This window comes from Muscardinus avellanarius (genome assembly GCF_963383645.1).
Source record: "Muscardinus avellanarius genome assembly, chromosome: 10".
Taxonomy (NCBI): domain Eukaryota; kingdom Metazoa; phylum Chordata; class Mammalia; order Rodentia; family Gliridae; genus Muscardinus; species Muscardinus avellanarius.
Genome location: NC_137796.1, coordinates 86,090,916 through 86,118,788, shown reverse-complemented (window position 1 = coordinate 86,118,788; position 27,873 = coordinate 86,090,916). Strand labels below are relative to the sequence as shown.

General features: G+C 47.0%; 1 protein-coding gene across 4 annotated transcripts in view; it reads right to left on the bottom strand.

The window, feature by feature from the left end:
* Positions 1–671: 671 nt before the first annotated feature.
* The window catches only part of AUTS2 (activator of transcription and developmental regulator AUTS2), a gene marked incomplete at both ends in the record, with an annotated part of 1,191,273 nt that continues 1,164,071 nt past the window's right edge, over positions 672–27,873 (bottom strand). The window contains 12 exons of one of the 4 annotated variants that reach the window (XM_080703046.1): positions 672–1,920; positions 4,137–4,359; positions 5,685–5,768; positions 7,474–7,551; positions 10,851–10,992; positions 14,300–14,371; positions 16,064–16,093; positions 17,311–17,382; positions 19,800–19,895; positions 23,380–23,424; positions 25,042–25,283; positions 26,769–27,022. In XM_080703046.1, the coding sequence (XP_080559172.1) occupies positions 672–1,920; positions 4,137–4,359; positions 5,685–5,768; positions 7,474–7,551; positions 10,851–10,992; positions 14,300–14,371; positions 16,064–16,093; positions 17,311–17,382; positions 19,800–19,895; positions 23,380–23,424; positions 25,042–25,283; positions 26,769–27,022 (2,587 nt within the window). The remainder of the gene's footprint in view (positions 1,921–4,136; positions 4,360–5,684; positions 5,769–7,473; positions 7,552–10,850; positions 10,993–14,299; positions 14,372–16,063; positions 16,094–17,310; positions 17,383–19,799; positions 19,896–23,379; positions 23,425–25,041; positions 25,284–26,768; positions 27,023–27,873) is intronic. The other 3 variants (XM_080703047.1, XM_080703048.1, XM_080703049.1) reach the window with 3 other exon arrangements.

Genomic DNA, 27,873 nt, shown 5'->3' with positions numbered 1-27,873 from the left:
AAAAAAGAAAAAAAACAAGCAAGGAAAACAAGTCATAGCACGTAAGCGCTTGTTCAGGGAAAATATGACCTTAAGTATGCTGTAAATGGATTTGAAAAGGCTCCTTTGAGTTAGGTGGGCTTTGGTGAAAAGCCCTAACATTCATTGCATAGTTGAAGGGTTTAGCTGTCTCTAACAATATATGAGAACACAGCCTGAGCAGACTGTATTCACTGATATTAGGTTTGCAAATAGCACATTTTAAGAAGTATTAACATATTATGTTACTTAATCTTTATCTATTTACATTTGTACAAAGTAAAGCTTTCGTCTTACCCTTTTGCATATATGAACCATCAGCTCATGAAGCAATCTTTTTTATACAACTATGTACACGGCCTTTCCCTCTCCTCTGAAAGAGCTCTGCACCCTGTGTGGTGCCCCCATCGCCATCCAATTGGTGTGTGGTCATCTCTATGGTTTTGGTTCAAATCAAAAAGCTTTATACAAGGAACAAAAAGAGTAGGAGACATGAGAACATATGACTTAGCTCAAAGATCTGAAAAATTTCAACGTGGAATATACAAAAACATTTCAAAATCTGCACGGAGTCTATACATTTTTTACAGGGGGCGGCGGTGGGCGGGGGCCGGGCCAGGGCCGGGCGCTCCACCTGCTCCTCTCCTGGCCCCTTACCGCGCCTCGATGTCCTTCAGCGTGTGCGAGGGCGGCCGCTCCCGGATCTCGGCCGACAGAGGCGTAGTCCTGCGTGGGGAGCCCGGGCGGCCCCCCAGCGTGGAGATGAGCGGCGGGGGCGCGCTGAGCGCCGCCGTGGGCGGGGTCTTGTTGAGCAGCCCGTTCTGGTGCGCCGCCGTGGGGCTGATGCGCGGGTAGTGCATGCTGGGCAGGCCGGGCGCCAGGAGGCCGGGGTGCGGCAGGTGGCCGTCCAGGGCAGCGGGGTGCACGGCGTGCAGCCGCGGGTGCTCGTAGTCCTCGCGCAGCGCGTGCAGGCGCTCGCGCTCGTCCAGGTGCGCGCCCCGCTCGTGCTCGCGCCGCGGGTCCACGGCCAGCGGGTGGTGGTGGTGGTGGTGGTGGTGGGTGTAGTCATGGGGCTCCCGGTCCCTGAAGGAGCGGTCGGCCTCGTAGAGGCGCGGCGTGGACAGCCGGTGCAGCGGGTCGTTCCGCAGCAGGAAGTCCCTGCCCAGCGGGTCCCGCCGGTGGATGTCCAGCTCCCGGTAGGGATCCCGCAGCGGGTCGCGGATGGGGTCCCAGTGGAAGGAAGGGTAGGGGAAGCGCTCGCCCCCCGGCAGCGGGCTGAGGCCCATGAAGGGGGTCATCATGCGAGTCCTGTCCAGGCTGCTGAGGCTGTTCATGGGGTGGATGCCCGCCACGCCCACGGTCATGGGCATGGACGCCAGCGGCCCCGCGTGCGCGCTGGCCGAGGAGCTGGGCGGCGGCGGCTCCGCGGTCCGGTGGGCCTGCGCGGCCTCGGCGGGCAGGTCGTGCTCCTCCTTGCGCTCCTCCTTCACCTTGACCTCCGAGCCCTTCTTGGCGCCCTCATAGGCCGCCTCGCCCTTGCGCTGCTCCGCCTCGCGGCTCGAGGTGCTGTTGGGCCGCACGCTCTCCACCACCGGGGTCCGCGCGTAGGGCGATGGCACCCGGCCCAGCTGTTTGGCCTCCTCGCCCGCGGCCCGCGCCTCGTGGCCGTGGCCGTCCTTCTCCGGCAGGTGGCCCTCCTTCGCCTTGTGCTCCTCGCCGGCCAGGTCCTTCCGCGGTTCCGAGTGGTCTCTCTCCCTCTCTTTGGGTTTGTCTTTCTCGCGAGCCTCAGTGTTCAAATGAGCCCTGATCTGCTCAGTGGCGCTGCGGTTATGTCCCAGGGCGCTCACCGGGAGGACAGGTGCTGGTGAAGGATGGCTGGGGTGTCTTTTCTCGACGCTTTCTCTGCGGGGGAAAGAGGGAGACAGGGACGCATGTGAAATGGGCCGGCTGGCCTGGCGAGGGGTGCCATGAAATGGTGTGAGATAGGACAGGCTGGGGAGCGGTGCGTGGGAGGCCTGGGCAGGGTGGCCAGCCACCTGATCTTACTCGATCCTAGAGGAAGCTCAGTGGGGGTAAGGACTGGGGATGAGGGCAGGTGGAGATGGCGGGAAAATCCTTCCAGCTGTGTGCAAGAGCCACGTGCCTCAAGATGGGAGAAGGAGCTCTCGGAAACCAAGTGCTCCCCGAGGCTGAGCCAGACAAGCGGCACAACAGCCCACATGTCCAAATTCTCAGGATCGTTCTGTGTCAAGAGGAACATTCCAAGGGTCCAAACACAAGCAAGATTTTTCTTCCAACTTTGGACACTGAGCCAGTGGAAGGAAGAGTATGAAGCGAATGCTAAGGAGCCAGAACAGGACAGAGGCTCTGCTCCAGAGGAAAGAGTACAGACTGTGAACAAGCTCCCAGACTGGCCTGGAGGGATGAGGAGGGAGCCCAGGCCAGGACCCCAGAGCTGTATGGGGCACCTCTGCATCAGCGAAGGTAAGAAAGGCCCCAGCCGATGGGCGCCAAGGTAAGGCAGGAGGAAAGTAGGGCGGCGGCCACAGACCTGGGGGGAGCCCAGGGTGATGAAGAGAGCACACAGCAATGAGAACTTGAGGAAAACGCCAGAGAGCTGCCTCGGCTGGGGCTTACCAGGACTGGGCAAAAAACTGTAGGACCACAGAAGAGGCTAAAACTTGAAGAGTTGAGAGGAAGAGTCAGGCAAGTCTCAGGAGAGCCCAAGACCTGGTGAACCAGAGCAGAGACGGCAGAAGCGAGCCTGGCGGGCACTCAGGAGGAGGCAGCTCACACACGGGGCCACCGGGAGCATCATAAGGAGGCACCCGCAAGGCGTGTTTCCTGCTAAGATGCAAAGGCTGAGAAGAACAACCTTACAGGGAAGAATAAGGGAGAGCATATGTTATGAAGTTTCTGACTTTAATCCAAGAGGTCATTCTGACTGCATCCAGAAAAACAGGAAAAGGTTTTCTGGCTGCATCCTGTATTCGGCTCACTCACAGGTTATTGGAGACCCCAAGGTCTAGGGCTGGTTTGCTCTGTCCCTCACCCTCCTGGCCGTTTACAGGTCAGAGCAGCGCGTGGTGAACAGCAGCCCTACCAGTGGTGAGGATTTTCACCATACGGTGTTGAAGGAAAATTTGTTTTCTTTTGTGAGAAAGAAATCAATCAGCATAGCATGATGGCCTGCTACTGAGTATCTACTAATCTGCCATACTTAGAGCTTGCAAAATGAAATTTTTTTAAATTACAAGGACACATACACATGCACACAATATACACAGTAAAGAAAAATGAAAGATTTGGATCAAACTTAAGTACTAAAAGGAAACTGTTACTAGGCATTTTTTTGGTCTAGCATATCTTGTGCATCCCTTATCTGTTTGTTCAAAATGAAAACAGCCTAATGAGAGAGAAAAAGAGAGAAATACTTTGGCAAGAATGCTAATGACATCTTAAGAAAAAAAAAAGTACTGTTTCCTCTTTAAGGCTACTTCTTTTTTCAGCATGGGTTACTAAGTACAGAGACAACAGTGGTTAACCAAGTTAATTATCCCCTGGCAAAACAAACCAAAACAAAAACTTCTCGTTGACATTTCTCTGCATCTAGGTTAGTAAATTTTATTAGTCATCTGTGAGCCCCAGGCTTTGAGTTTGAACAAAACTTGAGAAAAATATGATGAGGCAATGCAAACATGACTTACTAAAAGCAAACAAAAAGAGAGAAAGAGAGAAACCTATGGATGGTTGGATGGACTGCACGAACTTGAAAGCAAACATGGCATTGATTCATGCTGTGTGTGTTTGGTCCAAAGTTCCAACTTGCTGTTTCTTAGAGAAAGAGCTCTATCTGGACACACTAACGCTCGAGGGGCTCTGGATGCCCTACATGTATCACTGATTCTAGATGGGCACTGCGCTGGGCTACAGCCTATGCCATGACACGCACGTGCCGCAGTGTTGGCTCTGGGCGTGGAGGCCCCTGGCTGGGGAGGAGCGGGGGCTCCGGGCAGCTGGAGCACAAGGCTGGGGCGGGCGGGAGGTGGCTGGTTCCATCGGTACGTGGCACAGAGTGGGCTCCCCCATTGGGACTCGAGAGCGGTTTCTTTCCGTACCTTTCTTTGTCATCTTTACTAACAGATGAGTCTCGTTTATCTACATCTCTATCTCTGTCATGAGCTGCAGCGGACGCGCTGCGCTCCAGCTCCCCTGGCTTCAGCCAGGGCGGAGGGGTCGGGAACGACGGAGGCGTTCGGTGCAGCCGGTTCCAGGGTTCGTGAGGGTTGCTAAAGTTCTGCACACTGGGGCCATCCTTGTGGCCGAACATTGAGTTGGGTGCTGAAATGGTGAAGTGGAGAACAAAAAGGTTTAAGAGAAATTATATAATCTGCTGTAATGAAGGTACTTACCAAAAAACTTTAACAGCATTCAGAGTTAAAATGAATACATATTATTGGGAGCTGGAAAAGGAAAGGAGATTAACACATTCATTAGAGGAACTCTTGTCCTACACTGAAGAGGTAGCTCATAGCTTTAAAAAAAAAAAAAAAAAGGCAAAAGTAGGGGGTGGGGCGGATGGGGTATTAAAAATGAAAGGGACCAAACAGGTATCAGGATCACCTAACCAAACATAGTGGGGCATGCAGAAGCTCCAAGCATGCAGAAGTACACTATGAGGGGCTCCAGTTTGGGGAATTTGTAATTTTCTTTGCCCACTACAACCCTGCTAATATGACTGCTACTCTTCCCAACATCAGCAAACGAATACAAGTGTCCCAAAGACCCTCGACCTAACAAATGCACAAAGTCTCCATGCTTCATTTTAAATAAAGACTTCATTGTAAGATGGTGGGATCAAAGCTACATCTTAGGTCTCCTATACTCCAAAAACATGAAATGTGACATGAAAAAAGTCCAAAAAACTAGGTGACTAAATACTGTCCAGAACATGAGCAGGGGTTGCCACTCTCTTCCTCTTCAAGAAGTCATGGACTATGAAGTGCTGCCAATTCTTGTTTATTCTGATCCTGGTACTGTTTTCCTACTATTCTTCATTGTACTTTTTTTTTTTTTTAATGCCATCAAAGCCAAAAGCAAGAAGAAATTTAAAAGTTGCTTCTGCCTGTGTGGTGGCGCACACTTATAATCTTATAATGCCAGTACATGGGAGGTCGAGACAGGAACATCGCAGCTTCGTGGCCAGAAGCAGCTACTTATTCAGTTCCTCCAGAACTTGTTTCAAAATAAACAATAAAAAACAGGGATGGGGGTGTAGCTCGGAGGTAGAATGCCCCTGGGTTCCATCCCCAGTACTGCCAAAACAAGAACAAAAACAAAAACTTCTACTTGCAATGTGAGGTGTAACCAAACTCTTGGCTAGCAGATGGAACTATGAACTTGAGTACTTGAGTAGGCTTGTTGCAGAATCCATGAGGTCACCATTCCTGACCCTCTGTATCTGTATGAGCAGCAGGGTGGCCTTACCATGGTGGTTGGGCACAAGTACACCTAACGCCCATGTTAAGGCTTGCTATTACAATCACATAACCTGAGTTTGGTTCCCAAGAGTACAGTTTCCTTTTGTCTAGCAAGGTCTTGAGCCATATTCATGTCGGAAGAGAGAGACAGTCCAAGGCAGGTTTAAAAAAGTCAGCGGTACTCACTAACTGAAGGATTCCCAAGTCCCCCGAAGGCATTGCCTCCAACTGCTGCAAGGCCTGTGAACGTCGATGGCCGATTAAAAGGCTCTGCAAACAGATTGGGAAGAAGGAAATGGTCACAGCCTCTGCTGAGTAAGGGGCAGGCGCTTCCTGGGAGCTATGGAAGAGTGGTGAGGATACTGGGCCTCTCCAGACCCAGGCCTCGTCTCACCACTCCTGCTGGGGCGCAGAAGGGGTTTACCCGCACTCAGATGGAGGCACTGGCTTAGCTAAGTGTTTCTAAGGGCTCTTTTTCTAGAGTTGTGCTCTCTGCATCCTTCCACTATTGCCCATAGAGACACTTCTCAAGCCCGATGTCCTAAGCCACCTCCCTGCCTTCCTGCCCACACTCCTGTCTCCCAGCAATGTGTGTTGCAGGCACTAATGGACCGGAAATGAGATATCATAAAGCTGATCTCTCAATGATGGAATTCTATCATATTGCATACCATTCTCTACATCAGTGTGTACATTTGCAGAAAATAATAAAGGAAAAAAAGGCCACAAAAAATATAAAACTCTATGAGGAAGAGTTTGTAAAAGTCTGTAGATGTAGCTTGGTAGAGCACTGGCCTAGCATGTGTGAGACCCTGGGTTCAATCCCATGTTCCATGTCATAATAATAATAATAATAATAATAATAATAATAATAATGATAGCAGCAACCATTATAAAATTTAAAAAAGAATAAAGAAAAGCTGAGCATGGTGATGCACACCTGGAATCCCAGTTCTTGGGAGGCTGAGACAGGAGGATCATAGGTTCTCTGCCAGCCTCGGCAACTTTATGAGTCCCTCCACAACTTAGTGAGACCCTGTTTCAAAATAAAGAATAAAATATAACTGAGGGTGTAGCTTAGAGGTAGAGTGCCCTGAGTTCAATCCCCAGTACCACAGGGGGAAAAAAAATTTAGCTGGGTATGGTAGTACATGCCTATAATCCCAGTACAGGAAGGCTGAGACAGGAGGACTACAGGTTTGAGGCCAGCCTCAGCAAGTTAGTGAGAACCTCAACAACTCAGCGAGAACCTGTTTCAAAATAAAGCAGAAGGCTGGGCGTGGTGGCGCACGCTTGTAATCCCCGCACTTGGGAGGCAGAGACAGGAGGATCGCGCAGGTTCGAAGCCAGCCGAGCGCGCTGGCTTAGGAGACCCTGTTTCCAAATAAAAATGTAAAAATAGGTCTGGGAGTGTAGCCCGGAGGTAGAAGGGCTTCCAGGAACCCCAGTACCACCAAAAAAAAAAAAAATAATAATAATAATAATAATAAATAAATAAATAAATAAATAATAAAGCAGAATGCCCCTGAATTCAATTTCCAGTAATACCCTCCCCCATAGAGCAGAAAAAATATGAAGTAGCCAAAAAACAAGGGCTGTGTCTCTTTGTACAAAACATCATCTTGTCTTGCTTTCTGCCTCTGGGAGTCCTTGGCTGTGGAGGATTTCCCTGTCTTCCTCCAAGGGGCAGGAGCAGGCTGTCCCAGACTCAGGATCCTTGAGATATCCAGGAATGGCTTTGCCCCTGTACCACGGTCAGCCCCAGACAGACCCATGGCTGCGCACAGTAGCACAGATGTGGGCTAAGTGGGGCTGGAATCCTGAAGACCGTGCACGTGCTGAAGTGTGTGAGCGCCCCATCGTCCTTGGGGAAGCCAGGTAGGCAGGACGGTCGTGTGCACCCACAGCGCAGCAGGAGCAAGCACTGGCTCGTCTGCTGCGCACTCATCGGTTCCCACTATAGGGAGGAACTCACCTAGGTGAGCAGCAGGGTTAAGAAAGTTGCTGTGATGAGGAGGGGGCCCAAACGGGGTCCCGGTGGGGTGTGCAGCACCTAAAAGCACACAGCAAAACCAGATGTTACAAAGAGCAAACTTCTAGGCACCACTGAGCTCCACTTGAAGGGCCCCGCAAGAAAAGATGCTAAGGTAAACGGCATGGTCCCCGTCCACCCAGGCCTTGCAGGCAACAGACAAGGCCAGAGAAAATGTTCTGTTTAGGAAGCAGAATGTAAGTGACCCCCTCTCCTCTTTCCCAGCCACGCCGGCCACCACCAGGGAAGAGACATTTCCTTACAGAGCTGGTGATACACAGATGGCACGCAGCAGTAGAAACATGGAGAGGGTTGCTGGGAAGGGGGTGTGTGGGGGAATCCTGGAACCAAGGATGTTTGGGGAAATGCTGAGTTAAAAAATGTAAAGCATAGCCAGACATGGTGGCATACGCTTGTAATCACCGCGCTTAGGAGGCTGAAACAGGAGGATCACGCAGGTTCGAAGCCAGCCTCAGCTACTTAGCGAGACCTGTTTCCAAAAAAAAAAAAAAAAAAGTAAAGCACTGTATGCAAGTATGTCATTATCATGATGAACCACATTACAGTGTGAGACTATAAAATGAACTGATAAAGTATTAAAAAAAAAAAAAGTTAGGCAGCCGGATGCAGCAGCATATGCCTACAATCCCAGCCAATATTTGGGAAGCTGAGACCAGAGGATTGCAGGTTCCAGGCCAGCCTCAGCAAATCAGTGAGACTGTGTTTCAAAATAAAAAATAGAAAGGGCTGGGAATGCAGCTCAGAGGTAAAATGCCTCCGGACTCCTTACACTCCTCTAAGAGGGGAACATCTGACCGTGTGTGCGTGTGTGTGTGTGTGTGTGTGTGTGTGTGTGTGTGTTTCCCAGAGTATCGTGGGGGCGAGCATCTCACTTTGAGAAGCTCTGCGCTCACCACCACTGGCTCTGTGGTGGCTGTGCTGGTGCTCAGCTCTGGGCTGAGCGCTCAGCCCAGTGGGGCCTCCCCTCACCAGGCGGAGTGCAGCAGTTCTGCCTGCACACTCCCTGTCTCTCAATGTTCAGTGCTATGAAAAGCTACTTTATTCATAGGTTTTGTACAGCAGAAGCACTGTAACCTCTTCTTCGCCTTTCTGGGGACTCAGGTCCAACTCTGAGGTCTTTCCTTACATTTGCCCCGTACCTAACATTTGTTTCACTACTTACTATGATGCCTAGTATGTATTTTTTTTTTTAATTGCCTCCAATCCTTTTCCTGAGTGAAGCTGGGGAAGGAAGGAAAGAGGGAGAGAGTGTGCATACAGGAAAAGGAAGATGAGATTGGTAAAGGCTTCAGGCACTGAGTTACCACGCTGCTCCGGGCTAGGGAGGAGGCCCTTTGGAGGCAGGCTCGGCTCCAGACTGAGCTATGCTAGGCTCATCTGAAGGCTCTTTAGTTTACAGCAAGCAGCAGTCTCCGACAGAAAGATGAAAGCTGCTGAACAAAATATGTGCTAGCTGTAAATACAAGCTAAAAGTTTTAACCAAATAACCATTTTGGGCAAAATCCAAGATTGCTAATGTAAAAAGATTACCTTCTAGAATAGAAGTATAAACAGGGCCTGGATTTACGAATTTACTAATAACATTTCACAATCTCTTGCATTTTATCTAAGTTCCTATAAACAAATACAAATTCCCTCAGGAAAACAGATTAAATGTAGGCGAGTTATCCCTCGCTACACTCTATTAACTCAATTTATGTCTTGTGTTGCTGTTCCCTGGGCTGCAAGGGTCTTAGAAGAGGAACATCGGTCAAGTCATGGCACCTCAGAGCTTGAGAGCACCCAAGGGGTTATCCTGTATCCTTGGATGGTGGCTTAATTTTCCACCTGGGAAGTGTAAACAAAAATGATATCCCATGTCTCCATAAAGTGAATATATTTCTGAACATTTAATAGGCATTACCTGTGTTGTCAGCTAAATAAAATTTTGGCCACATAGTATCTGTGTAGTACAAGCTAATCAATGCTTCAATGAAGATCAGAGCTTCACTCAGCCCAAGGTCCCCAGGGATGCCTTCAGTTCCAGAATTACTGAGGCAAAGGAAGCCAATTCATCCACTTGGCTCAAATGAAAGCCAAGGCAAAATCTCTCTATTTCTCTCCAAAAACTCCTCTTAATGTAGCCCTGTCTCAGAGCTAGGAGCCATGGCAACCGAGCCTTCGAATATGTCCCTTGACAGAACTGACAGAGGAAAACCTCAGACCTTAGCAAATTCCATCTACCCTCAAGGGTGATTCCCGTGCTCTGGCAACGAGGCCTATTATAATGACGATTTCTTGCAATGTGAGTATTTCTCTCTCCCTCAATGGAAGAGCCATGGGTCCACCAAAAATGAGCCTTGGATCACAGCCTGGGAAGACAGCAGGCAGGATGATATGAAACTTGTTCCCTCAGGGTCAGAAACAGTGAGGCCTTTCACTATTTATGCCCAGAAGAATAAATTCTACTTAGCACAGTAGGTATGGTTTTATGGTGCTCATCATTAGGACAAGCACAGGCCTATCATTTTAAGTATTTCCTGAGCAGAGCTCTGTGCCAGGATTATGTACAAAAATAACTTTAGAAAAAAAATGAATGCTCTGTAACCCTGGGCACCAAGAGGCTATTCTCATCGATCACACACTCGGTTAGCTACCACCTTCAGTTTTTATGAACCTGGAGTAGAAAGGAGAGTTCTTGGACACGCTGATCTTGCTCCACTCCTTCCACACACTTTACAGACAGTTGGGAAAGGATATCCTCACAGGTTAAACAAATTTCCTATATCACTAAAACCAACTGGGTCTTATTATTTAGTTCTGGAGCACAGAACTCGAGCCAGACACTAAGTGGCCCACCTTCGTTTTCAAAGACCAAACATGACAACTGTCTGAAATCCTTTATCTTCAGACCCTTGAAACAGCATGGACTGAGTGTCATGGTGTAGTTACGAGTGCTCTGAGGACGCCTAGGACAACCCTGGGCCCACGGAATCCCTGCTGTTGCTTACTTCCAATTTTCCCGGCAAACTTTCTGATCCTATTCAATAGCATCTGACATGCTTATGAGTTGTATTGGTTAACTATAGAGCTAAACAAGTCCCTGTAAGGAAAAGAGGAGCTCTTTTTCCTTCTTTAATGAAAAAGGGCCAATGACAAAGAAGGCACACTGCTCTAGAGAGGCTGTGATGCTGCCTCGCAAGCTGCCACAGGTCATATGATTTCAGGTAGTGAGAAAGCGGCGGCAGAGCCCAAATGTAAGTTATTTAGCTAACCCAAGAATCATGTTTCTCAGCTCCCCTCTTCCCCTCCAAACTCACCAGCGGCAGAGAACAAAGTTGAAGGCCGTGCCAGGTCATGGGGGTGGTGGATGGCTCCAAAGAGACTGGGGCCCGGAGGGCGGCTCAGGAACTCAGGTTTCAATCCAAAGTCCAGCTTGTGTGGGTCTGACTGCATCTGTTTCTAAAGTAGCAGGGAAATAGTAAAAGATGAAACCCCAAGATGAACAGCAGGGAAGCAAGATATCAACGAAGAACCTGTGAACGGTGCACCTGGGCTCCCAGCCCCATTAACCACTCACCCCTCCAGGGCCAGGAAGATGCTTGGCCTGGGGGCTCAGCAGTGCCTGCCATTGGGCAGCATCTGTTCCTACATCAGAAACGTCAAGTGGCAAAAGTGGTGTTTGGCCTTTGAGGTTGTATGGTTTGAGGAATAGAACTGTATCCTAATTGATTCAAACTGGTGCCACTCCCAAAGGAATTTATTATTCTGGTGTAATGGCCCATTTTAGCAAGTTTTAGGATGATGGCATTTTAAAGCTTATTTTATTAGGAATTCTGCATGAATAATCTGCTGCGTAAATTAATTGTTTGATGACTCTGCCATAATCTAATAGATCACAGCGCATTAGTAGCTGAACATTGTGAAGAAATATTTGCATGCCTACAGGCTAATTTTCAAATGATTACTATTACATATTTAAAAATAAAATGACAAAAACAAAGTAGGGAAGGCTTACTTAATAGGGGCCTTTTCTTTTGTTACTAACTCCAATTACCTGAAGAGGAGGTTGGTTCAGACCAGGGGTCCCTCGAGACCCTCTCTTGTGAAATCTTGCCATCCACTGAAGCACTCTGTTTTGTCTCACTCACCCACCCTAAGCTACTATTCCAGCACTTGACTCCTTGCTCTGTGGCTGCAGACTCGGCCCATAAACTTCCTCTACCTCCACCTGCCCTGGCCCCGGCCCCAGCCCTGGGCAGCACCCTGAAGTGGGTAGCCCTCTCAACTACATGGTTTCAAAGTTGCCCCATGCCCCACCTTCTCAATTCTTGTGTGTGTGTGCACGCGTGCACATGCGTATTACTTGGAATTGAGCCCAGGGGCATTCTATCTCTGTGCTGTGCCCCAGCCCTATTTGGTATTTTACTTTGAAGCCAAGTGGGGTTAACTTGCAGAGGGCCTCGCCTAGTTGCTGGGGCTGCCTGTGAACCTGTGAGCCTCCTTTCTGAAGCTCCGCATGCTCTTCCCACCATCCTCCTGCCCCAGCACTGGCCTCGGCTGCGGCGACTCACTCTTCCAATCTCTCACACTCATCTGCCCTTGGTCCACTCAGCTTCTTTCTGATCCTAACTCAATCTCTCTTATGCTCCGGTGCTCTTTCCCTGCTCTACACTGGAGACAGCTGATGAAGAGGTGTCTGCGTGAGGGCCGGGGTCAGGAGTCTGCCATTGCCCACTGGGGCAGGGCAAAACCTCACCTGCCCTCAGTCCATGTGGCTCCTTTCTGATCCTGACTCATCACTTGTACTTAAACTCACACCTTGGAAGCAACACCCCATGGAAACACACAGCATCACCACCACGCTTTATACATGCACCGATCCTCACTACAAAACACTAAAGCAACAAGGTGACAGGAAAGACAGTGCCCCCCGAGCCTGCCACGGCAACCTGCGGGCTCTCAAGAAACACTTGGAAAGTGACTAAAAGAATGGGTAAATGAAGTTAAAGAGAAAGAGGGCGATGGAATTTCTGCTCAAATCTACAGGGGATACTATAATGAAAGTCCCACCCTAAAGTAATAGCTAAACCCCTAAACTCAGCTCCTAATTCACTATAAATCTATAAAGATCTTTTGAGTACCTCCTTTAATTTGGTTGCCAAATTATTTAGTGCTAATATCGCATGGTACACAGCACAGTTTCATTAAACACAACTTAGGTCCATGAAGCAAAATAGAGCTTGGGGATTCCACACAGCTCGCTGGGAAGGGAAGATGAACGCAGTCGTCTCATGTTCAAGAGGTCTGGCTAATTGAATTGGGATAATGAAAGCTGAAGTCACCAGGGGCGGTTTTATGGAAAGAAGTTGCTAAAGTGGCACATACTACATCCTTCATCGCTTTTAACCAAAGGAGTTAAAAGGAAGACAGTTTTACCTACTGTTCCGCTATCCACACCACCCAGAACCATCATCACTATCTTGTTAGCTCTTGAAAGCACATGCTAAGCTAAACCGTAAGATTTCTAATTAAACCTAACCTAACAATGAAGTAAAAGTGAGCACAACTCACTGATGGGGTGTTAGAAGACAGAGCAGGCGTTTGGCAATCAAAGGAAAAATTGGGGAGAGGAGAGAGGTTATAGGGGTCGAAGCCCAGGGCATTCTGAGTCTGAGCTATACTCACAGGGTCTTGCCAAGTTGCTGAGGCTGGCCTCAAACCTGCAATTTTCCTGTCTCAGCCTCCCAAGTACTGAATATCTTAGAGAGGTCTGCTCATTTTTCTTTGTTAACTGGGCTTCATTTTGGCTTTGTGTTTTCAATCACTGACCCCCTTCAAAGAGCATTTCTCTTCCATGATGACTAGCTCTTCCCCCTGCTTACTGGCCTCTTGTATGATTCTTGTGATAGCTCCCAACCCTATTAGGACTGAACGCTTCCACATCAGGAAAGGATTAAGTGAAGCTTACTGGAGTGACCTGACTGGCTTTTTTCTACCACTTTCCCAGGCACCGTGACCCAGACTGTAAAGGGTGGACCGGCCAGTTATTTGTTCCCTAAGTCAGGCACTGGCACCGTATCACCTCACTTAGGGAAGTTCTTTCTCTCTTCCCATGGTCTCTTCCATAAAGCAAGGGATATGCTCATCTGCATGATGAAAGCATACACAAAAAAGAAAGGTCATCTCTAGACAGGTAAAGTATCTGGCTGCAAGGTGTTTCTGGCAAGCACTGACAGAGATCATCAGGAGGACAAGTGAAAGGTCACTGCCCCCACGCTGCTTCCTCGTATAGTGCTGATGGATGTTCTACACCGCCCTCTTCATATCAGGTCTAAATGACTATCAGTTTTCCAAAGCCATAGAAAGGAAAAGAATGAGTTGTTATTTTAAAACATTCACTGTTGCTTTCTCCAGGACAACATATTCTCCATATTCTAATTCTTCCATACTATAATTAGATATCCAAAACCTTCATTTTAGAATTTAATCCATATTAAAACCGTTTGAATCAATAAAAAGACAAATCCATCAAAAAAGGAGAAATGCATCAGGGAACCATCAGTTTGTTTTGGTTCTATGATTTTGCTGGTGGTTTCCCTAATTAACAGTAAGATTTCCCAATAGCTTTTCCACAGGGGATTTGATCCTTCCTGCCTATGAATGTTTGTACTCTGCTTTAAATGTCTCCTCGATCAGGTGCTCCTGAAAAGATCACACACTCTCATGGCCCGCCCCGTTCCTCACAAACCAGGAAGGTTGGACTGACCTTGACTTTTTGTTGGTGGTGGTAGATCTGCCAGGCGATGTGAACATGCATAGCACACCACTTCCCTGGTTTCTGGAACAAGAAAGAGCAATGTGGTCAGAGGGAGACATTTCAGAAGAACTATCTTCAGTCCCCCCCAAGCTTTCAGCAGATTTTGGCTATAGAGGCTTTGTTCATGAAAGAGGAGGGCTTCATGCCCTTCGGGGGCCTCCTACCAGCAGCTCTCCAAAGCCCAGGCATACGGGAGCCACATTCGCTCTCCCCCTTTCCACGGAGCCTGCCAGGCCGGTTACCACTCAAAAGCCATCCGTGACTAGGGCTCCCCGGTTCCCAAGGACAGGACAGTAAGAGCCTGAATCCCACTCTGTCTCTTCTTTCTTTTCTGGTGCCAGCTGGCAGACCTGGTAGAGTAGGAAGTCCTACTTAACAAATGCTGCCCTGCCATAATGCAAATCAGCTGTTCAGCAGAGCTAATTAGGGGATGTCTGTGAATCAAATTAAAACAAGAAGGGTACAGGACCTGTCGTAACCTCCCCCAAGACTAGTGCTTTTTAACCCCCCAGAAAATTTATTCCATTTCTATTTAAGTCCAGTAACTACACATGCTTCTGTAAGAGTCAACTACTCATCCACGCTGGTGGCCATTGCTCATTTCTAAGTTAAGAGACAAGAAGAGAAGAGGAAAGCATTCATTTCCCCCTGCTTTCCAGACCTTGCAGATGTCAAGTCCCTCATCCACCCTCTGAGAATACAGATCAATTCCTAGCCCTCAATTGTTTCATGTCTTGCTTCCTGAGCAGCAGAGGAGCTGCATATACCTTCTACCAATGAGAGGACAGAAACTTCATTACTGCCAACCAGTCTACCCTTGAGTGCAGGGTGTGAGCTCAGTAACTCCGGAAAGGGTGAAATGAGAAAGCAGCTTGTTCTGCACTGGCAAGGGACAGAAGCTTCTGCTTTCTCCAGTCAGGAGTTGCTCCTGGAATATACACTTAAATCCAAGTCTTGGGTCAGTTCCTTCTTCTTGTAATGGAACTATGGGTTGTTTGAAATCACAGATAACACACTGCCTCACGTAAGTGATGACACAGACTTCCCCCCCCCCCTTGGAGTAGCTGAATTATCTGAGAGTATGCACCAGAAATGGGTGAATACAGCAGGAAATCTACTGTCTCCATCCAACCATCCATCACGCGTCTCCCCTGCTGGCCCTGCACAGGTACGCCAGCATCCCCAAGAGGTCATCTGCTGGCAAGGCTCCAGACCTCAAGAACACTTTGCCTTAATCAAGATGTTACCAAACCAATGCTTACCGTATCCTTTCCCATACCTGAAAAATAGGCCGAGCGGCAATGGCAGGGTCAACCTCACTTCGTACTGAATGAGGGAGCCGCCAACCAAAGTAGACCCAAGATACATATTCTCCAAGCCTAAGAGACACTACTTTCAGCTAGTGACTTAAATCTTTCCCCTTGAGATCCAACCAGTCAAACCTTTTACCAGACCTGCTAACAACAGAATCTGACTCCGTTGGCTTTTATCTGTTACATAAATAAATAAGCCAGTGGCTTGGCTTCCTCCAACACTCAAAGCAAAACAATTTAGGCCATTTTCAATCATGCTACCTGTAAAACCCAACTGCCTTTATTCTGATCTTTTTATTTCAGCACTTCTCTGGCTCATTTCCTTGTTATATACTTGTATTTTTAACCCACAGGGAGTCAAACAGGGGTTTCAAAACAGTTCTAGAAGAAGCTTTCTTACCCTTAACATAGGTCTGAAAGGATCTGTCAACTGTGAAGAGAAAATGACAACTTGGTTACACGCCTGTCACTCAAACAATTGCTCTAATTAACAAATTTGTAGTGCTTCATTAGGAGGGGAAATTAAAATGTTAGAATTTTACTTTTAAATGAAGCCCTTTTAGAGAATAATTAACCCATTTTCACACTATCAAAAGTGCCAAGTGTCCCCTCCCCCACGTCACGAGCCTCGGAACACGGAGGCTGACAAGCCCCCGCACACGTGTAATCAACAGCGATGCTCGCGCTGGCGGAGTGTCTTGCAGGAGCTGCCCAGGAGGCTTGCCATCTCGAGCAGCCTTCCTTCCACGCTGCATGGTGGGCTGAGGGGGCACAGCCCTCAGACTGCAGTCTGACGGCTGGAGACTAAGGGATGTCTGGGAAGAGCTGCTCTCTTCAGACGTGGCAGAACCAGGCTCTCTCTACCAGTTATGCCCGGGCTGCCATGGCTCTGCACCTACAGGCGTTGGGAGTTTTCAAGATGTTTACTGAGCATCATAAAAGAACTTACACAGTGGAGTCACTTTAAACTCCTCCCTAACGCCTGTCATCAGTTTCTGACTGCCCTGACCCATGGCAAAAGACAGTATTGTACAAGGCAATCGTTTTTTCACATTTACTATAAAGATAAATATAAATAACAATCAATGAGACAAGACTGTATCTCTTGTACAACTTCAAGTTCTTTTTTGGAAGTGGGTAGTGGTATAAATTATTAATATATTAACATAACCAGAGCATAATGGATATTTTATTTAGCTCCAGAGCATGAAAGATCATGGCCACATTAAAAATAGAGGGCCAGAAGTGCCTTGTGGTCCAGTACCTTCCTGACCTCGGGTAGGGAAGATGGGTCCTCACTTCCAGGAAGGAAAGCACTTAGTGCTTTTCCATTCAAAACGTTTTACAGCCATTTCTTTTGCACCAGAGAAATTATAAAGAGTTGTGGACGAAACCGAAAAGATTGGTCAAATAAGAGACTAGACAAGCTTAAGAGTGTCCAATTTCTGGGCTCCAACCAGCAATCCTTCCTCCCTCTCCTCTCCCAATGAACACATGCACAGGGGCCACGGGTAAGCAGGGGACAGCTTGTCCTCTGAGAGTGTCACCTTGCTGAAACAGCAGCTCGCTCCTTCGAGCAAGCCCGGGTGGCTGTCCTGTGCCAGCGCCCCCGGTGTTACCTGAGACCAAGCCTGCCTTTGCACGTACCCTCGGGTCCTTTTGGAGTAAAGTGTGTGGGACTGTCCCAGGCCGGGCGGCGACATCAATAGGGTTGGATGTCTACAAATTAATTAGACCACAGCTTAGGAAGCACAAAACACGGGACATAAAAGCAAGATCTCCCCTTCATTCCACATGATAGGAGTGCAACCTCGTTTATTTCATTCAGAATTACAGGACTCGTTTTTATCAGTGACCACACACACGCCCTACTTTCTCAAGAGGCACTGACCAGAGGCTGCTCTCTCGCCACGGCACCTAAGGTAGAGCTGCCCCCGCCCCGGCACGGGTCACCACAGTAAAAAGTACAGGACCAAAGAGAGAAGCAGCACGTGGAAATGCTGGCTTCCCTCCTCTTCCCCCTTAACCCACGGCACTGACTGGGTTTTTTTTTTTTTGCTTTATCACCAAACATTCCAAGAAATGCCTAAGTGAACATTATTATAATGTGTAGTATCAGGTGCTTCTCATCAGAATAGCTGACAGTATTTTACAGACATTAAGCTAACTCTCTACATTCTAACTGGCAGACAATAACAAGAAATTACACTCCGTAATTACTCATTAGTAGTGGTAGAAATGGGACAAGAGAAACCTAATTTAGGGACCACACAGATCTACTATTAAACTCGGCTTTTGTCTCTCCTATTACTACCACCCCTTTTAAATATCGTTAATAATATTAACCATTATCTGTAGCCTTTTGTCTTTTGAATGAACAACAACAAAAACCCTACTTGGGCACCGTCACTGCTGACTTATGGGGAAGGGATTTAAAAAATAATGATACTGGTTAAAATATGTAAGAAGTCACAACTCCGATGATTCCCCCACACTAGAAGTTAACTCGTGTGGAAAAGAGCTCAAGTTTAGGCGCGAGGCTTGCCAACAAGGAGAAGAGGGGAAAGGGAATGAAGGAAAGAAAAGCAATCAGCTGCAGTACAACTAACAATTAAGCTGAAGTTGTTAACAGCCTGATTTGCATACATATGAAGAACTCCACTAATGAACTGCAATCTACATACACAATCAGGAAGACGGCCTGGAAAGGCCTATTTCAACACCAGGAGAGACACTTTCTTGCCCAGATGTAGTTTTCTGTGTGATTGGATAATTGTGAGTGAGGGAAATAGTCTAATTTATTAAATGACCTACCAGTCTGTTTGGGGATGCACTAGAGATTTGTCCCTACCTAGAGGGGACCGACCAGGGTCTAAGGGAGTAGTAAAGAGCAGACTGGGGGAAAGGAGTTTAAAAATCAGTATCATTTTATCTCAAGATAAAAGGCATTTACCATGGACACCATAAAAGCCTCATGTACATATAACCTTACGTGTAAGTTGAAATTCTATGCAAATAAGTGAGACTTCCAGGGTGGAGCCCCCCCCCCCCCCGCCGCCTTTTACTTTCTTTCCTTGTTTCTAGTCCTTAAGGCAACATACCTCTGGAAATGCAGTAGGAGATCATTCTGGGGGCTCAGGCCCCCAACTGGTGTGTTTTACCTCAGAAATGGAATAGATCGAAACAGAAAAAAACCAAAAATCCTATACAGCAAACAATTTCCCTTTGAGAATCTGAGAATGAATACCATTCTCAGATTGGGATATGATTCACTTTTATTGTATAAAAGTAAAATAGGGGCTACAGGAGATTTTAAAATGGACAAATGTTCTGAAAAAATCACTCCTTTTTATTTTTTTGGCAGTACTGGGATAGAACCCAGGGGCATTCTACCTCTGAGCTACACTCCTAGCCCGATATTTTAATTCTTTATTTAGAAACAGGGTCTCACTAAGTTGCAGAGGGCCTCACTAAGTACCTGAGGCTGGCTGCAAACCTGTGATTCTCCTGTCTTATCCTCCCAAGTTCTGGGATTATAAACATGCGACACCATGCCCAGCTAAAAATCACTCTTTGGTACTGGCCTGCAGATACAGCTGTAGCCCAAGGTGAACAGCATCGCCATTGACAAGGTAGAGGAGAGTGTGTTATAAAGGGCCAAAGGTGAATGTCACAGTAGGATGCGAAAAACAGGCAGGGCCGACCCTGGTGAGTGCGACCATGGGGGACAGGGTTGGCAGAGCAGAAGTACCAAACAGGCTGGTGGCTGCCCACCTGCAGGCAGAGCCCACATGCTCACAAAGGAGCTGGTGAGGACAAGACAGTGTATTGAAGAATACAGTGTATTTCCCTCTAACACAATTAATAGGACACAATTTTAGTTTTGCAACTTTGATCCAGCCCCCACTCTACTAAAAGCAATAGAAGACTCAGCTTTGCGTCGCTACTTAGTAACATGTACCTTGAGGACAACTTGGTGTACCTATGTCTGACATTCCACAAGGGTATGTCTGATCTCACACATGAGTCCTCCTGCAGGAGGCGGACGCCGGCCCCACCCGCACGCCCAGCCCCAGCCCAGGACTCCACTTAGCAACCTGCCGTGCATCCCCACTGTGCATCCCTCCGGTTCTTACCTTCGGCTGAAATGCTCCTTGTAGTGAACCAAAAGGGCCAGTGGGTGGGATCATGGGGGGGATGCCCGATACCGCGGGAGGATAGGAATGGAAGAGCTGCGGCCAAAGACGGAGAGGGAGAAAAATGATTTTAGTAGGAGGCAAGTGATACCTGGAAATTCCCTTCCCACAGAAAGATACCAACATTAGCAAGCCAAGTGATCTCAGTTCGGTGCTATTAGCCAAGAAGTCATGATGAAATGATCACACAGATGTGCCATGAATGTTTAACTTAAAAAGTTAAAAGTAGTTCAGAATCAATCAGCCAACAAATGATGTCCCAGATGAGGACACATCATTAGAAAGGGAGCTTTTCTAATTATTAATTGGTAAATTGCACAGAAGCCCTAAATGGTTGGAGGTTTTAATGCGTATCAAAAACAGGAGGGATGCTGAGCCAAATAAGATGCCCAGAAAATTACAAGTTAATTAGAAAAAAAAGAAGAAAAATAGAAAGAAAAAGAAGCAAGTCTTTATGAGTGCCAGGATTTTATACCATTAAAACTCAATTAGTACTTTTAGATTTTTAATAGTTTTAGGAAATGAGAATGTATTCACAATCCTTGCTTCATTAGGCTGCTCTACAAGTGGCAGTTCCAGAGTATACTTTAATTCTCTCATCTAAAACAATGACAAATATCTGTGGAAGTGTGAAATGATTCAGTAGAAGCTTTAAATAGAGCTGCCAGTTTTTCTGTAAGGTAGATTACAGAAATATTGAAGCGTCTGCTATAACTAATAATATGAAATAACTCTCCCACAGTACTCTGTTATTTTTTGTTTCCTAGAGTTTCAGGTACTTTAAACACTTCTGTAATTAACATAGGAAGCCTGAATTCTTATGGCCAGTTTTTAATCATATCTTTTTAATAAACAAGCTCACTGGAGGCCCCTCCAACCAAAGTGTTGATGTGTGTGTCTGACCATTCCATGATGGAAGAATGGCTCTGAATGGAAAATATGCATTTTCCTGAATCATTAAACTTACAAAGGATAGAACTGAGGGAAATATATTATGAAACTGAAGATATGCAGCTCCATCATCCCTCTTTTTTTTGATAGTACTGGAGATTGAACCAGGGGCATTTTATCTCTGAACTACACCCCCAGCCTCACTAGGTTGCTGAGAGTCTCGTTATACTGCTAAAGCTGCCCTTGCTCTTGTCTCAGCCTCCAAAATACTGGGATTACAGGTGTGCACCAACACACCCGACTTCTAAAAGTTGAGTGTTTCTGAGGCTCTACTGCTCTAGTCCCGCTTCCTTTGATAAAAGTGCCACCTGGATATTTAAGGAACACCCCACGCTCATGGCTGCGTAATGTTGGCTAGTTTGGGGAATGGCTGAAATTCACGTTCCGCAGTCCTGTGTGCTTTCAGAGCACACACTTTTTGTTGTTGTTGGTCTTTATTTCATTTTGCTCCCTTCAGTGATGCAGCAAAGTTTTTCAAATTGATATTGAACTAAATCCACTTACACAGTGATTACAAGCCAAGTGCCCTCATCTAAAACTACTTTTAAGTCTAAAATTGTGTTTCAGATACTTGAGTGCATTGCATCTTAATTCCCCTTATAACGTCCTAATCCCCAAAGCGGGAAAGACTAAGTACTTCATATATTATCCACTATAACTAATAATATAAAAAACTCTCCCATAGTGCACTGTATAAAGCAGAGTAATTAAATACATGCCACACTAAAACACACTCAATTTTCTATTACTCTGCCTCCAGGTGAGCATTTTCTCTTTAATGTCTATAGTTTAAAAAAAAAAAAAGTTGTTCTTACCACTTCCCTTTTGTTCAGTTACTGACCTCTTAAAACATAAACATGGCTCACTATTCCCTTCTTGACTAAAAACCTAAATTGCCTAAGTAATAAATATAACCTTTCCAAATAGTCAGGCCTCCATGCTTATTCTCTGTCTCAAAACGGACTTCCCGTGGAGTATGCACATACAGGCACTGGCCTCGACCTTAGGAAGGAAATCTGAGCCACCTGGAGAGTACACTGGATCTTCTATATTCTATAGAGTTATTTTGTTAGCTGGTTCCAGTTTTACCTCAGCAAGACACAGACTGGGGGCAGAATGGCATCATGCATGAGGACCCCCAGGACAGCCACGGTTCTACTGGACTGTGAACACTTATTCATTTATTTATTCATTTATTTATTCATTCATTTATTTATTTATTTTGGTGGTACTGGGGGCGGACCCAGAGGCTTTCTACCTCCGGGCTATACTCCCAGACCCATTTTATATTTTATTTGGAAACAGGGTCTCATTAAGTTGCTGAGAGCCTCACTAAATAGCTGAGGCTGGCTTCGAACCTGTGTGATCCTCCTGTCTCAGCCTCCCAAGCGCAGGGATTACAAGCGTGCGCCACCACGCCCGGCTGAACACCTCTTTAAAAAGCCTTTATGTCATAGTGCTGAGCGCAACAGGGTGGACCTTGGGGGAAGGAGCCAGTCACTCAAATACTCTTTTCTAATTCCCTTTTGAAGAGGCCTTCCTCATGTTATTTCTGAATGCCTCTAGACTAAGTAATTCTTAATTGATTTCTAACATTTTCTGGTCTTGACTTCTCAGCTACGCTCTTCACTAATAAATAATGTCTAATTATCTATTTAAAGTATGAGTGAATTCAGCCTTTGCTAATCTATTAAGTAGCATTTCTACTGAAATGATAAGGCACTATCTAAATATCAAGGCAAGAATAGTTATGTATGGTGAATCAACATAGCTATGAGCAATTATTAATCTTTCTGATTTCACTTAAAAAACATAAACCATTGAGCAAAGAAATTTGCAAATTTTCAGATAAAAATGATGCAGTATTCACCTCATAATCAAAATATCACGGTAAAATATTCAAGATCTTTGTATAAAGAGAAGCGCTTGTCTTCTAAGTAAGTGAACATATAACTTAGGTTGGTACCAATTTAGGTTCTGAAATGTGTTCTTAAAACTGCATAAAATAAGAATTTTTTAAAAGAATGTATTTAAAGAGAAAAATAGTATTAATTTTAACTTGAAGACTTTTAATGAAATGATATTTTTGTTACCAAACAGAAATAAGCTCAGGAGAAGAATATAGCCATGTGGAAGAGGGGTCTATCTTAAGTCTAAAGTAAATAAAAATCTACTTTTTGAGGAGTCGAGTCAAAAAGATAAGGGATTTTCTATTTAGAGGAAACAATTCAAGTTGAATTTCAGCTCTGGTCAATGGCATTACGCCTGACGACTGGAATCCTGTGAATCCAGACTCTCCTGAGCCTCCGCTGACAACACTCATGCCGCAGGCTGGATGCCCGTCTTCCAGGGAAGTCCTGGAAGCGCTTACGATCTTTTGATTCAGAAGATGATACTGCATCTTTACCAAAAGCAAAACGCCACAAAAGCAAGCATCCAAAGTGACGAGGAGCGATGGGAACTCTTGCAAGGATGATTAGGAAGGGCTGCTAGTCATTACTGATCTGCGGCAAGAGCACAGAAACGGAGAAGCAGTGACAGTGAATGTGTACATGGTAGTCCAACTCACACTGTGCCGGTAGAATGGGTCAACTTTTGTAGGGTATTTGTCAAACTGCAAAGGGATCAAAGCAAAAGCTAGTTACTTAAGCTGCATTTTTTTGTCCACTACTTCAGTGGAGAGAGCCCTCAACAAGCTCTGTGTCATTAAAACGTCATCAGACTCGATAACTTCATTGGATGTAAGACCATCCTGGCTCTTGAGCCACTATGGAAAAGCAAAGTGAAAACCCATACGGTACACTTGGGTCTTAGACATGCTCGGACGCCTTTCTTTTTACTCTAATTAGAGACAAGCACGAATCAAACATCTAGTGTGTGTGTGTGTGGGGGGGGGGGGGATGGACAGGCAATTATCCAGAAAAATCAGATAATAGCGAGTGAGCATTTGGTCTGATTTATCTGACTAAATGGAGAATTCCCTCCATTTTCCTCCGCGCTTTGGCAAAGAACTGTATATTCAGCTGTCTTCTGAAACGTGTTAAACCCAAATACAGAGCAACTTGGGTTAGGTCTTATAGCCTTTCTTCTAAACAGAAAGAGTACACTATCATTCACTCTAAATAATGTCATCTTCTGGGTAGATTTAATTAATTTGTGAAACAGGTCACACAGGCCAGCATGAAACTTCCTCAAAACGAGGTCCTTAAAACTATGACTACTGAAAAAGATAGTTCATACAGAAAATAAATAAATATACAGGATTTGCAGAAGAATTGTTTTGTTGAAAGTCCTCATTTTTAATGCCCCCCTCAATAAAATTTATATAACAAACCTTTAGAAATGTAGGTTAAGAAAAGTTGGGTTGAACAAGATGGGGGAAGGAAAGGGAGCCAAGTTGGGTAAGGAGAGCGCCTCCAGGGGACTCGCAGGTGTTCTTACAATGCCTGTGTGAACTGCTTCAGAACCAAGCATCTCCTTACATACTAAAGACTCGGTAACAGAATACTCTAGTATTCACTGTTAGAGTCAGGCCTCTATCTCTGAATATTTGTACAATTCTAACATGCCACCATTAATTTCAGATCCTAATTTATTTAAAAAAAAATCCTAACAGGTCTCCTGGGCATGTGCCAGTCCCCAGACAACACCACGACCACATGGCACCTCTTACCACGGACCAAGTTCTGTCCCTGCAGCACACAGCAGTCCCTGACCGCTTGCTAACAGAGCACAGGACCACATTCCAACACTGTCTTATGAAATACAAAAATACAACACCTCCCACAATGTAGGTTTGGGAAAACATCCAGATAAGCAGGTGGCAGCGGTCGCAGCCCACGCCTGCAGGCAGGTCCCGGGCCCTTCTCTTTCCCCTTTCCTCACTCCCAATAGGTGTGCGCATTGATGTGCCAGTGTTCAACACAGAAACATTTTTATTTCTGGTGACAACCCTCTAGGATGATGCCCAAGAAACAAAACCTTTAAGAAGTTGATGGCCACCAGTAGATGTGCCTATTTCAAAAGCGCTGAGATACAACTATGTGGAAGAAAGTTCCTGCTCTTAAAGTTAGAACTGGCTGAGGTGAGACACGTTCCCTCCGCCCTGGCCAAGACGGACAGGCCCAAGGAGCCCCAAAGAGCCTTCACGCCTGCCGCTCTCCTGCGCCCGCCTCCCGCGCCAACCCCACGTGCTGCAGAAGGAAAGGAGTCGTGCTCTACTTATCCTCACATTTCTGCCTGGGGTACGCACCATGGGAGGTGCTGGCGTCGGCATGATGGCGGTGGGCGGGATGGCGTGGGGGAACGGCGTGAAGGTGTGCTGGTGCGTGTGCTGGTGCGTGTGCTGGTGCTGGTGCTGGTGCTGATGGAACTCGGTCCGCAGGTAAGGCGGAGGGCCCAGGGACGCCCCACGGTCAGCACTCTGAGAGGCCAAAAAACGTGTGTTCAGTTCCTGTCGCAAGATGTCTTGCTCTGGAAAAGAAGACGGGGAGAAGATGACACCTTTCCTTGAATGGCCATTTCCTTCAGAACAGGACATCCAAGTACCTTAACATGGAGGGACACAGGCTGAGGATACAGTAGCTAAGGGCATCAGGGTTTGAAGCTGGGCCCCAGTGTATTTATGTTTATTTATTTACTTATTTGTGGCACTGGGGATTGAACCCAAGGGCATTCTATCTTTGAGCTAAACCCCAGCCTTATTTTATTTTTATTTGGAAACAGGGTTTCGTTAGGTTGATGAGTCTCACTACTTGCTGAGGCTGTCCTTGAACATGGGATCCTCCTGTCTCAGCCTCCCAAGTACTGGGGATTATAAGTGTGCGCCACTACTCCCGACTTGGGCCTGGTATAAAGAGGACAGCAATAAAGTAGAATAGGCTAAGGCCCAGCCACAACCCAATGTTCCTATTCTTTCTCTTTCTTTCCTTACTGTGGTACTGGGGATTGAACCCAGGGCATTCTACCTCAAAGCTACACCCCAGCCCTTCTTATTTGAAATGGGGTCTCACTAGGTTGCCGAGAGTTCTTGCTACTTGCCAAGGCTGTCTTTGAACCTGTGATTTTCCTGCCTCCCACGTACTGGGATTTTGGGAATGTGCCACCACGCCTGGCTTTCCTGTTCTCTTGCTACCGTCTCAGTTCCAGGGACAGGCCGTTTTTCATCATGCTGAGCTGACTCTGGCCAAGTGGCCTGGGTTCTATTTCCAGCTCTGTTACTGGTAGCTGAGTGACACTGGGCATGGGAAATAACCTCTCTGTGTGGGTTTCCTTGTCTGTGTGAGGGAGCCAGCAATACTGCAACCTCACGGGTTTGTTTGGAGGGCTTGAGGAATTTGCATATTTAGGTTCTTACGAAGAGAGCTGGCACGTCATTGCCAGCTGTGAACATGGCAGGGCTCTCAGGCCCTCAAAGGTCGGTAGCTATACAGTGGATAACTAGACCAGACTGACCAACATTGGGATATCAGTCTGACTGATACAGGCTGCGAGCAAAGGAGCAAAATCTAACCTAGCGCTGTTTTAAAATTTCTGGGACATATTATTACAAAAAGTGCATTTTCTCTTCCCAAGAAGCAGGGAGAAGACCTTATTTAACAAAAACAAACCCTTTAAACTAGGACACAATCTGAAGTCCTGGGTGAAACAGACACAGACTTAGAAGACTGCTACGGTTCCATGTGAGTACACAGCGCAGGGCACATGCCATGCGAGTTCCAGCTCTCAGTGGGTGGACTTAGCTGGAAAGGCCTCCTGCCTTGGAACAACCCATTTTCTTGTGCAGTGCCCGATTCACACAGGGTGTGTCAGGTTATCATGGGTGTGCATACATGTTTTTTGGTGAACTTCTGCCCACCGGAGGAGGATTTGAGGACAATTTTAAGAATACATCCGAGAAAATAGAAAACTGTGCCTAGCAGTCAGGGCCACTAGTGAGGGCAGGGGGTAGGTGCCTACCTGAGTAAGTGCTCCCGGCTGGGTGTCCGGGGACCTGCAGACTCCCTGATGTCAGCGGTGGTGGAGGAGGCAAAGCGGTGGGAGGGGCAAACATATTGGGGTGATGTGCGTGTGCAGGGGGCTGGAGGGTGGGTGTGAAGCTGTGCAGGGGGCTGTGGTTGGGCAAGGAGAGGGGAAATGGGGAGGCGGCAGGGTGGTGGGAGATGTGAGGAGGGGCGGGCTGGGACTTCGCTGGAGTACTGCTTCTGCTGCTGCTGTTGGAGCAAAGAGGAAAGAAAACAAAGACATACAAGAGGGGTGAGTTAGGTACTGTATGAAGAAATCCTGCCTCCCTGCCCAAGACCGCTCAGTAGCTCTGTCTTGCCCTCCCTCTCTACTGATCTTCACCTTACACAGCAAACTCTGCCCCAGCATGCCCTTGCCCAGTACCAGACACTGTCCCCTGAAACCACATGGCCGATTCTACCCGAAACCCAGAGCCTGGCCCACTTCTGAGGCCCGGACCTCATCCACCCCCAGAGAGTGCCAGCCCCCAGGTCCTCAGGTGAAAGTGGAAGAAAATGACCAAGTTCACCCCAGCCATCGAGAAACAAAGAGACACCATAGGGCTGGAGCCAGGTACTCAGTCCTCTTATCTGGAGGCCACAGGAGTGGCCCAGGAGTCAGAAGATAGGCCTGGGTGTGAAGGAACCTGCGTCCCTAAGGCTGTCCCAGACAGGAGCAAGTGAGTTCCTGAACCACCAAAGTCAGCAGGGTTCCAAAAGGAAAACAGTAACAGCCACAAAGCCTCAGGAGAGGTGCAGCTTAGAATGATCACCCCTGGGACAGAGCCCCGCTCGCCTCCGCCTCCGGGGCAGCCTGGACTAGAGGCGTGTGTCCTGGTGCCGAGCCGACTGCTCCCCTAAGCGTGCTCCTTCCTCTCTCCACCCTTCAGAAGTCCCGTGGATATTTCACGCCTCCACAATGTTAATATCCAAGCCAACCCACTATTTCCCAAGAAACTGAAGGCTCAACCCACAGCTCCTTCCTATCTTCTTTGCCTCACATTGAAAAGAAGGACAACCTTCCACGGGCGACTCCAGTCCCTGAGGAACCCTCTGCTCCC